The sequence below is a fragment of the Propithecus coquereli genome, unplaced genomic scaffold, assembly GCF_000956105.1.
Source record: "Propithecus coquereli isolate 6110/MARCELLA unplaced genomic scaffold, Pcoq_1.0 Scaffold43, whole genome shotgun sequence".
NCBI classification, from domain to species: domain Eukaryota; kingdom Metazoa; phylum Chordata; class Mammalia; order Primates; family Indriidae; genus Propithecus; species Propithecus coquereli.
Genome location: NW_012150063.1, coordinates 2,824,059 through 2,835,930, shown reverse-complemented (window position 1 = coordinate 2,835,930; position 11,872 = coordinate 2,824,059). Strand labels below are relative to the sequence as shown.

At 51.9% G+C, this 11,872-nt stretch overlaps 1 protein-coding gene across 2 annotated transcripts in view; it reads left to right on the top strand.

Annotated features, from left to right (window-relative positions):
• The window catches only part of ABCG8 (ATP-binding cassette, sub-family G (WHITE), member 8), an 18,058-nt gene extending 6,913 nt beyond the window's left edge, over positions 1-11,145 (top strand). Inside the window, exons 4-13 of one of the 2 annotated variants that reach the window (XM_012653871.1) lie at positions 2,728-2,966; positions 3,398-3,530; positions 3,626-3,895; positions 6,593-6,755; positions 6,840-6,926; positions 7,784-7,983; positions 8,439-8,515; positions 9,121-9,388; positions 10,237-10,364; positions 10,452-11,145. In XM_012653871.1, coding sequence (XP_012509325.1) covers positions 2,728-2,966; positions 3,398-3,530; positions 3,626-3,895; positions 6,593-6,755; positions 6,840-6,926; positions 7,784-7,983; positions 8,439-8,515; positions 9,121-9,388; positions 10,237-10,364; positions 10,452-10,589 — 1,703 coding nt within the window. In that variant the 3' untranslated portion in view covers positions 10,590-11,145. The remainder of the gene's footprint in view (positions 1-2,727; positions 2,967-3,397; positions 3,531-3,625; positions 3,896-6,592; positions 6,756-6,839; positions 6,927-7,783; positions 7,984-8,438; positions 8,516-9,120; positions 9,389-10,236; positions 10,365-10,451) is intronic. The other variant, XM_012653870.1, reaches the window with a different exon arrangement.
• Positions 11,146-11,872: the final 727 nt, after the last annotated feature.

Genomic DNA, 11,872 nt, shown 5'->3' with positions numbered 1-11,872 from the left:
TCCCCTTCATTTGGCAGATGGGAGACTCAAGCCCAGGGAAGCTGGGTGATTCTCCTAAGGACACACATTGAATGCAGAGCTAGAACTAGAGCTTTGGTCTTCTGATTCTCAGACCAAGGCATTTCTCCGTGGAATACTCTTACATAGTCTTAGAGCATTTTATAACTTTTAATTAATCATTTCCAGAGCTAGCAATTGCTCAACTTCTTCAACACGTGCTCCAAACTTTCGTATTCTTCTGGTGGAGAAGCTGTTTATTGTCTAACCAAAGATCAAATGAGATACCATGTGTCCATGCACTTTGTAACTGAAGCAACGTGTAATCGTTAAGTCCCTACCACTTTGGCCCTGTCCCTGCAATCCTGACCTAAACAAGAAAAGAATGGATCCGTCGTGGACCTATTATTTTAGTTCTACTAATAACTTCTGGCAGCTTTTCTTGTTATACCTGCCTTTTCTGCCTGAATTGAGCATCTAGGGGACACATGGGCCCTACTTAGCATCACTATGATTAACATCCCTTACATATAACCCTCTAGCTCTTAGTATCCCTGACTTGTGGTTGAGGAAAGTGAAGTTCAGAGAGGCTGAGCAAGAATTACATTAAATAGTCCCCAGATCTTTTGACTCTAGGTTCAGTGTTGTTTGGTTTCAGGTTCACTTGACTATGTTAAAAGAAAAACTTTAGACAAATAAAATTTAGCAGAACGATTCTTGCATCTGGCAGCATTCAGAGGCAAGAGAGGTTCAGAGAGCTCCACACAGCAATGGGGGCAGGCAATGTTTACAAACAGGAAAAGGAAGTGCCCTAGAGAAACAACTTGATTGGTTACAGCTTGGGATTTGTCTTATTTATTTGGGCATAATGTGATGAGGCAGTTGCCTTATGTGGACGTGATCTGATCAGTTGGCAGCTGTGATTAGCTGAAGCCTGGCTGCCAAGATTGGCTGAAACTCAGCAATTTGTCTCAGCCAATCTCTGTCTTAAGATAGAATATATTTATAAGTTAGGTTGCAGTTTGTTTACGTACTGAAATTGCAGTTCCCTCTGTAGCAACTGCAAATATGGAAGCAGTCTCAAGCCAAATTTAGTTTAACAGCTGAAATTATTCAAATGATTTCTTAGAAAGATTTATCAATTATACTTCCTGTGACTTTTACTCTACGCACACACACACTCATACACAAAGAATGCTGGCCATAATTTTAAAAATATAAATAAAAGCAACCCCAAGCATTTTAGCTTCTTCTATAAAATAAACAATGCCAAAAGTGTTTTCCAATTAATGAATTTACTGATTTGGAGATTCCAGCCATTTTACAAGGGTCTTGAATGCCTGTGTGTGTTTTCTCCTGGTTCATAGAGGGTCTCCCCCGGTGTACCAGGCATCCTCTGTGGGAAGAGCTACCCACAGCTGTAAGTTTTGCTTAGGAAATGTGGCCTTTTTGCTTTCTGAGTGGGAATCCTGTGGTCCCTGTGAATGTTGGCAAAGTCCCCTGCGCTCCCAGAGCCTGCATGGGAAGCCCCCCCATCCCCGGTTTGTCTCCCGACTATTTTGTTCCACTTCCGTTCTCAAGGATCTTAAACAAGGTGTGTCCAGGAGGCAGCCCACAGGCCCCTTTCTCCCTGACAGCCTCTGGGCAGTAACTGTAAATATCACAGGGGGAAGTTTCTGTTTTTGGTTTTTTCACTGGGTGTTACGAGGCTGCCTCCAGGCGGCATATGTCACGTGTCAAAGAGGACTTGTCACATGTTATATTTTGGCATTTTCCTTGTTTGAAAACAACATAAAGAACTTGCTCTCCAAAAGGAATATATAGTCAGGAAATCAAAACCCCAAGTAGGGGAATCGGACAGCGCTCATTCCTGGCTCGGTGATAGGAAGATGTTCTCAGAGCTTGAGCCCAGTTTGCATTTGCAGTTTTAAATAGCTGTCAAAGAAAGAGCCTTATGGAATGCTTTTGAAAACTAGATCCAATCTGATGCTGACTTCCCCGAATCAATAACTGATACATCATTCAGAAGTAGATGGTGTTAACTTGAGCACAATGGATCTTTTTCTTTTTAGAGAGTTAAAAAATACCACTGATTAAAAATAAGAGAGAGAAGTGTGTAGATATATTCAGAACATTTGTGTGCATTGTGTTGTAGTTTTAAAATCATTTCCACATCTATTATTTCTCTGCTTTTTTTCTCCCTTATTTCTCAAAATAGGTTCTGGTTTTGCATTTTAAAAAAATACCCTATAAATGCTCCAAATTAGTCCTTCTCACAAAGCCAGCTTCTGAGCCAAACGACATTGAACAGTGAGATGTTGCTGGTGTGTTTGCCAGCCAAAAATAGTTATATTAACACTCGCCGTGCTTGGGGAGAAAGGGCGTTGGTTATTGGCGAGGGGACAAACGCTCCAGGCACCAGCAGCCTGTGGCAGCCAGGACCCCAGCCCCCTTCCATCGTGTAGTTACTGGCTACCCTGGCCTGAACCCCCAGCATCAATGTGCCCCCAAACCCCCAAGGATGCTCAAGTTGGCTGCAGACAAAAGGGTTGGAGCTCCGTGCACTGGGGCCACCCCATCTGGTCTGGGAGCTGTGTCACCTCTCCAGGGGCTGGTCACATCTGCAAGGACAGAACAGTCCAGGGTGCAGGAGAGTGTTCAGGGAGCAATGCCTGCCAGGCTGGCCCCACAGAAGCTCTGCTCTCACGGATGTCTCTGGTGGCTTCACAGGCTGTGGGAGAGCCTCGTTGCTGGATGTCATCACCAACCGAGGCCACGGTGGCAAGATTAAGTCAGGCCAAATCTGGATAAATGGGCAGCCCAGCACACCTCAGCTGGTGAGGAAGTGTGTGGCCCACGTGCGCCAGCATGACCAGCTGCTCCCCAACCTGACCGTCCGAGAGACCCTGACCTTCATTGCCCAAATGCGCCTGCCCAGATCCTTCTCCCAGGCCCAGCGTGACAAAAGGGTAAGCCCCATCCCTCCCTGCTCTGCCTCAGGACCCAGCCACAGGCGAGCCCTCCTCTGGGAGCCCACAGCCCAGTGCAAGCCATCCCAGCCCCAGGCGCTTCCCTTCACAGCACTTGTCAAAATGTGCAATGAGTTTATTTGTTTATGTGTTCTGGTCCTTCGCATGGGCAGGGAGCCTGGCTGTCTGGTCCTCAGTGCATGGCACGTTCCCAGCACGTGGCACCATGCCCAGCATGTCAGACCGGCTCAGGATCTGGGGAAAGAATCAGGGGAAAAAATATCGCAGCAGGGAAATAAAGTGCTGGCTCTGTCCTCCTTTGCGGTAAAACCCAACCAGAGGAGCAGGTGCTTACATACTTTGGGTCACAACGTGTCGAGCCCTGAGGGAGGCCCTTGGAGGTGGCCTCAGGGCTCCCCTCTTGCCCGCAGGTGGAGGACGTGATCGCCGAGTTGCGGCTGCGGCAGTGTGCAGACACACGTGTGGGCAACACGTACTTGCGGGGGGTGTCGGGGGGTGAGCGGAGGAGAGTCAGCATTGGGGTGCAGCTCCTGTGGAACCCAGGTGAGGGGTGTGGGGGCCAGAGGGGGGCAGTGGGGCTTCTGACTTGGTCCAGTCGGAGTCCTGCTAACTCACCAGCCCCTCTCTCTGGTGGGAAGGGATCCTCATTCTGGATGAACCCACCTCCGGGCTCGACAGCTTCACGGCCCACAACCTGGTGAAGACCTTGTCCAGGCTGGCCAAGGGCAACAGGCTGGTGCTCCTCTCCCTGCACCAGCCCCGCTCTGACATCTTCAGGCTGTTTGACTTGGTCCTGCTGATGACGTCTGGCACCACCATCTACTTGGGGGCAGCCCAGCACATGGTCGAGTATTTCACAGCCATCGGCTACCCCTGTCCTCGTTACAGCAACCCTGCTGACTTCTATGGTGAGCCAGCGAGACCAGCAACTATGCTCCCAACACCCCCCAGAGCTTGCTGAAAAGATTCAGGAGAAAAACTCTCTCGGGGGCCTCAGGAAAGGAGGAGGGGAGGAGGTGCTGGGCGAGCAGGGTAGAGGACGTGGGTCAGTTTGCCAAGTATCAGATGCTGGAAATGAGGACGTGACAAAAGCAGCTTTTTTTTTTTTTTTTTTTTTGAGACAGAGTCTGGCTCTGTTGCCCAGGCTAGAGTGCCGTGGTGTCAGCCTACTCACAGCAACCTCAAACTCCTGGGCTCAAGCGATCCTACTGCCTCAGCCTCCCAAGTAGCTGGGACTACAGGCATGCACCACTATGCCCGGCTAATTTTTTCTATGTATATATTTTTAGTTGTCCAGATCATTTCTTTCTATGTTTTAGTAGAGACGGGGTCTCGAACTCCTGACCTTGAGCGATCCACCTGCCTCGGCCTCCCAGAGTGCTAGGATTACAGGCTTGAGCCACCGCGCCGGGCCCAAAAGCAGCTTCTGATAAATAGCCGCCCTTCTGTGCATGACGGATTTGAAACTTACGGGAGCTCAGTGATGGGAGGGGATAGAATCCCGGGGGTGTGGACCAAGTTCTAAAACTATGGTCTTTATTCAGACTCTGTAGGGAAACTTAAGGTCTTTAAGGTCAGGAACCTACCAGGAAATCTTAAGACTGTGCCCTGGTGCCCCCACAGAGGCACCCTGAAAGTGCAGGGTGGCGGAGGGCGCAGGGCACGGCTGGCTCAGGTCCTTTGTGGTGGTCTTGGCCAGTGAATCTCCAAATAGGAAAACTGCTCGGGCAGCCTCAGACATGCCTTTCTGCTTGGGTCCTGGACTCAGCATATTACACCCAGGGGCCACTTCCTTCATTCGGGGAGGACAGTGAGGGGGGAGCTGCCTTCCCAGACACCTGCCCTGAATGCAGGGACCTGGATCCTGAGTGCTGAGGAAGGGTGTGGCTGCTGGACAGGCGGCGCTGTTGTACTATGCACGGGGAAGCAGCAACGAGGCTTGTCCCACAAATCACCGGGAGCCCCAGATTCCTCCTAGGATGGCGAGGTGTAGCAAGAACCTCACTAGTAAATATGATGACGGGGACCATCTCCTTGAAGGCATAGACTGGGCCCAAAAGTGCCAAGCTCCAGAGGGTCTCCTGTTTGACCCTCACATCCTTGCTAGGCCAAGGGCATCTCCATCTTTACAGAAGGGAAGACAAGAGTCCGAAGGGTGTAAGGCACAGAACTGGGCTGGGTGCCCGGCCCCCGGCCCTGACTCCTGGTCCAGCTGCCCAGACCTGCCTCCCAGTGTCCCGAACCACCTCTGCCCTGCCCCCAGGGCAGGCTGCCCCTGGCCCTGTGTACTCACACTCAGCATAAACTCACACAAAGGTCATCGCCCTTCCCTGTGTTCAGGTGACAGTCTGGTTTCCAGCTATGTGTCATCTTCAGGCCAGCCACCCCCAGAATAGGGGACAAAGGGCACCTGCTAACCTGAGAGCAATTTGAAGTCACACTGGAGAGGGGTTACCTGGGGTCCCTAGCAGGCCTGAAAACTTTCTCTTTTTCTTTAATTATTATTTGAGGAAGCGGAACTTTACCTACAGGCCCTGGGGCAGGACCCTCTCACCAATCTGGGTTGCAGGAGCCACACAGGGCCTGGGGGTACCCAGAAAAATCTGGTGTTTTGAGCTATAGCCCTACACACTGCAGAGACGCATCGTGGTTTGCAAGACCTGTCCACACAAGATCCTGTCTTGACATGTGTTGTGAAAACGGAGGAGGGCAGAGGGAGAGAGGTGGGGGGTAACCCCCAGCCAAGCCAAGGCTCTGAGGAAGGAATGGGGGAGGGCGGGCGGCCTGGGGCCTGGAGTGAGCTGGGTGGAGGGAGGGTAGCTGTGGCTAGGTGGGGTCCGCCTTTTCTGGACTGGCCTTGCCAGGGCCTTGGAGGTTGAGGCAGTGGCTGTGAGGAGGGCTGTGGTGTGGGGCAGCCAGGTGCTCTCCACAGGTGGTATCCCCAGGATTCGGGAGCTGGGTGCCGAGCAGCCTCGTTCTCCAGCTGGGTGTGCTGACTCCCTCCCTAGGGGCAGAGCAGCTGACCAAGGGGCTGGTCCCTGGCACCCTCCAGCCAAACACTCTCTTGCTTGGGGCAGGCTGCTCGAGAGGCCAAATTATTAATTTACAATGAGATAAAACTGGCAGGAGCCCGACTGCCCAGCCTCCCCTGACCCAGCCACCTTCTCCCCATGGGCAGGCACACCTGGGGGGTGAGTCCTCATCAAAAGCTTCCTGGACAGCTGGAGTTAGAGCCAGGGCATAACTGTGATGTGGCTGTTAGCTCTGAAGGCTCCTGCTGTGTCCTGGGATGTTCCCAAAGTGAGCCTGGGTGGTGGGACAGGGCGCAGGGCCTCTGCACTCGTCCACTTCCTGATCCACCGCCCTTCCCTTGCGGCTTCTGCAGCTGCGGTCAGGGTGGGAGGGTGAGGGGCCAGCCTTGGGGGTCTCTTTGCCCCTCTCTGCTCTGACCATTGCTTCATGGGTCACTCTCGGAGGGTGGGGAGCATGTCCCAGAGCCCCCTGAGGGTTAGCCGGTGTTGCGGACTGGTTTTGCAATGAACTCCTCACCTGTGAGCAGGTTACGGGGACCAGGTTGCCCACAGCCCCACATCCTCTGCTTACAGTGGACTTGACCAGCATCGACAGGCGCAGCAGAGAGCAGGAAGTGGCCACTAGGGAGAAGGCTTGGTCTCTTGCTGCCTTGTTTCTAGAAAAAATACGTGGCTCAGATGACTTTCTGTGGAAAGCGGAGGTGAGGGAGCTCGATGTGGGCACTCGCACAGAGAGGTAAGGGGGTCTGCGGCTGCGAGAGGGACGCTCCCTGCAGGAGGTGGCCACCGCCTTGACCCAGCCACATCCTCTGCCCCCCAGCAGCCTGGCCCTCCCACAGGACACCAGCAGCCTCGGGACTCCCATCCAGCTGCCTGGGGCGGTGCAGCAGTTCAACACGCTCATCCGGTAACTCTCATTTCATGCCCCCAAAGTCTTTGTATATGACATTAAGCCCTTTCTATCTAAAGTGAATCCGAGGGAGGAAGAAAGAGGTAGAGTCATTTGAAAAAACAGCATCCTAGGGACCAGCACCAGACCTCAGCGTGACACAGAACACTCCTGTTACTTTTCTTTTATTCTTTAAGCAAAATTAAAATATCCTACGGGCTGGATGATCATAGACATAGCACAGGATCGTTGTGAAAAATCAGACAATACGAGAGAATCTCAAGTGGGAAGGGGAAGTCCCGGTCACACCACCCCCTCAAAGGAAACCAGACCCAACTGGTTGGTGTGTCTTTCTAGATGTTTCCATGCACGTGAACATTTTAATACATAAGTGGGTCACACTCTACTGTTCTGTAACAGGCTTTTCGTCAGTTAGGATGGCGCCTCTAGCTCTTGCCTGGAAGATCTTTCTCAGCATCCTGGTCTAACCGTGATCCACTCGCCCGCCAGATCCACACGACCGTCAGATGATTTGCAGGCTTTTGCTGTTACAAGGGATGCTACAGCAAACTTCCTGGTCCCTATGTCTTTATGGACCTAATTGATTTTTTCCCTCAGGATAATTTCTTTAAGTAAAATTGCCAGGCTGATACACTGATGATAAAAGTAACAATCATGTATTGAGTACCTACTGTGGGACAGATGCTTTCATCAATTTTCTGATTTTAATCCTCAGAGCAACTCTGTGAGGTGGGTATCACTACCCCTAGTTTACAGATGAGAGCAATGAGGTTTACAGAGATTAAGTGACACTCCCAAGCTCACAGGGCTGGTATATCTCGTTTCCTTAGCACTTCTTCCTTTTGTTTGTTAAGTCGTCAGATTTCTAACGACTTCCGAGACCTGCCAACCCTCTTCATCCATGGGGTGGAGGCCTGCGTGATGTCCCTGACCATCGGGTTCCTCTATTATGGCCACGGGGCCAACAAGCTCTCCTTCATGGAAACGGCGGCCCTCTTGTTCATGATTGGAGCTCTCATCCCCTTCAACGTGATCCTGGATGTCACCTCCAAATGTGAGTGTGGCCTGAGTGTGGCCTGCTGTCATGACCAGAATGCGGAGCAGCCGGAGGGCAGGACATCCACCGCCCTCCAAGCTGTGCTCCTCTGAGCTCCTAGGGAAAATGGGTTTGCTGAATAATTTGCGATGGTGGTATGAAAAACAATGATTGTTTTTCAAAGTTTAGTATCAGTATGCAAATAAAAGCAAATTACCGAGTCTCAGACGTTTCTATCCGGCAGGATTTATACCCGACAGCAAAGCGCAAGCCTCAAGGTGCAAACCCTAAAGAGCCTCATCAAACATCTAAATTAGTATGGTTTTACTGTGCCTGTGCCTGTTTTATTTTTAAAATCATAAGACATTTAGGCAATGTAGCCACTCTGAATTGTGTTAAGGGAGACCTGAAAACAGAAACACTGTAGATTAATTTCATTTTTTCATTCTGTTCTCCTTTCACCCATTTTTTAGGTTACTCGGAGAGGGCAATGCTTTACTATGAACTGGAAGACGGGCTGTACACCACTGGTCCATATTTCTTTGCCAAGGTGATTGGACAGGGTTGAACGCAAGGGGCCCCCATGGTGGGGGGCAGGGTACAGAAGGCATTGTTACAGGGGAGCGTTTTGCTGAAACACAGGGCGTGTGCCACCTGTGGTTGCAGATGCCACATTTCCTATGGGAGTTTCAGAGACTTGACCTTTTTTAAACATTTACCAGAAGACCAGGACTGTGGACCAGGAATGCTACTTTTCTGATCAGCAGGAACCTTAAAAAGAAGCACTCAGCATACTTTCCCTCTCCAGAGCCTCACCGTGGTCCCAGGGCACGGCAGGCAGGTGTTTCCAGGAAGCAGAGGTTCAGAGAGGTTAGGTGGCTCTCCCAAGACTGCACAGCTACAGGTCTGGTCAGGAGGGGTAGGGACTTGAAACCAGGTTTTAGAAGAGCAGGTACCCTCTGCCTCCCTGGGAGAAACAGGCCAAACCACCCCAGAGGGAGCACTTGGTGTCCTGTACACCCGCACCCACTGCAATAGCCCGATTGTCACCAGGAGGGAAGGTTGGCATTGCTGGGTGTCACTGCCTTTAAACGTTTTAAAATAATGGCACATGAGGTATTGGCTGGACCTGCTTGCACGGGCTGTTCTTTGCAGATCCTAGGGGAGCTCCCAGAGCACTGCGTCTACACCATCATCTATGGGATGCCCACCTACTGGCTGGCCAACCTTCAGCCGAGCCCCGAGCCCTTCGTGCTGCACTTCCTGCTGCTGTGGCTGGTGGTCTTCTGCTGCAGGCTCATGGCCCTGGCCAGCTCGGCCATGTTCCCCACCTTATATATGGCCTCCTTCTTTGGCAATGCTATTTACAACTCCTTCTACCTCACCGGGGGCTTCATGATAAGCTTGAACAACCTGTGGACAGGTGAGGCCTGCTCCCCCTCACCTGGTCAAGCATTTTTAGGCCTTGTAATGCTGGATTAAGCCTGGCTTTTTCTGGAAATGAAAACTCATCACTTAGATCCAACTTGGGGCTGGCCCTTCTGGAAGCAGATGCTTTTGCCAGCATCGTGCAGGCCCAGGGGATGGTTCCACTGGAGGATACAGATGCATCTGCCCATGTCCCACAGCTGACACCCAGGAGTCACCCTTGATCTCTCCCTACCTTCACCAATGTGCCAGGTCAATTCTGCCTCCTAAGTCTTTCTGAAATGTCCCCTTGGCACTGTCCTCCAGCCCTGCCCCATCATTTGCTCCTGAGCCACTGTGACAGTCTGGTCTCTGTGGCCTCAGTCCCTTCACATCCCAGTTAGCTCTCAGCCATGCACAGTAAGCTCTCTGAGGTGCAAACCCATGACCCTGCTTGGTCCAAACCTCCCCTAGCACACCCCTCCCTCTCGCCTCTGAGCCTGCCTCGTTTTCCTCTTGGGAAGCTCCTGGCGGGGCTCATGGCTTCCTCCCCAGCCCCCCAGCTTCTCTGGCTTGGGGCTGCGAGTCCCCTTGGCCGCGTGTTCTAAGAACCTGAGCACATGCAGGGACACCTAATTCAGTGACTTTCTAGACTTGTTACGGATAAACTGTGTGGGTGACCCCACAGCCTCTTAGCTCCCTCGCCCCGGTGCGTGACCCAGTTGCCCCTCAGAGGACTTGCTTCCCCTGGGCCGGAGGCTCCACGGCCCACCCTCGTAGACAGGCACGCGCCCCAGACAGCGGTCGGTGCCCTTGTGCAGGCGGATGAGACCGTGTGAGTGACGTGGCTCTTGCTGTCCCCAGTGCCTGCGTGGATTTCCAAAGTGTCCTTCCTGCGATGGTGCTTCGAAGGGCTGATGATGATTCAGTTCAGCGGGCGCCGTTACAGCACGCAGCTGGGCAACGACACCGTCTGGGTCCCGGGAGATGTGGTGAGTAGGGAAGGCCTCGGACTCTACGTCGGTGGACGTCCCGCCGAACGTCTTCTTAATGAGCTCAATGAGTGTTTGTGTCTCCAGATCCTCAGTGCTCTGGACCTGAACTCGTACCCGCTCTCGGCCATCTACTTCATCATCATTGGCATCGGTGGTGGCTTCACGTTCCTGTACTATGTATCTTTAAGGTTTATCAAACAGAAATCAAGTCAGGACTGGTGATGCACGCCCAGGCTCCTCCCCGCTGGTGCGGGACTAAAGCGGACCCTTCAACTGCACTCCCTTCCCCCCCACCCCAAGCCCCTTCCTGGGGACAATGCTAACAGATGCCGGCTACATCCGCCCCACGGTGCTGCAGTGGCAGAGACCGGCCACAGGATGGCAGTAGAATAAAGATAGTCAAAAGGCATTTCTGATCTTTGGCAGGAGATTGCGATTCCTGGGAGCGAGAACTCCTGTACTTGGTGGCACCTACAACGTTGCTAATTTATTTCCTTTTGATGTGTATTTATATGGGCAACTCAGTACAGGATGGGAGCAAATTAGGAATGAGCTGAGTAGCTAGGCTATACAGGAATTGCTAGAACCCAGAGGAAACAATAACATAATAGCTAGCAAAAGACTTGGTCTCCTCTTCCTGGGCCCCAAACTCTGTGATAAACCACTTTCAACACATAAAGTGATCTAAAACATAACAGTGAGATGCCATCCTTCTTTTTGTGTGGGGTCATAAGCTCCAAAAGCCAAAGTGAACAACTAAAAATTTATTGAACATCTATTCTGTGACAAGTACAGTGTAAAATACTTTATGTGGACGCCATCACCTGATTCTTAACACCACCCTTCGAGGTGAGAAGCATCCCGTTTAATAGGTAAGAAAACGAAGGCACAAATTCATTTTGCTAAGACACACAGATACTATGTGGTGGAGTTGTGTGGGAGTCAGAAAAGCCTTGGGCCTGAGCCACTGTTAGGCTTGGAAACCCAAGAAGACAAAGGGGTTCATAGAGACTCAGCCAGGCCTCTTAGAGTTGCATGTCCCTGGCCCTGGCTGGTCTCAGGACCAGCCCTGAACCTTTCCCAGTGGCCAGAGGATGGGATGGTATAGGCCCAGGTCACACACTTCATGTCTGAGTGTTGGGGACTGTGTGACCCACGGCAGGTGCTCAGAGATTGGGAGGGGATTGTTCCCAAAGGAAAACTAGAGTCTGGAACCAAAAGAAGCAGGAAGGTGGGTGTTTGGGAGGCACACAGAAAATGCTCTCCACAGGTTCACTACTTGCTACTTCAAGTGTGGTCCCTGGGCCAGCGGTGTGGGCATAGCTGGGAGCGGGTGGGACTGGCAGAAACTCAGGCCCCACCCAGATCCACCGAGTCACAGGCTGCATTTTAAGAAGATCCCCTGGTGATTTGTGCACATTCAAGCATGCTGCCCTTTTCCAACGCACCCATCACACTCGGTGCTTCTGTGGGCACGTTGCTGCCGTCTAACGCGCAGACCCGTT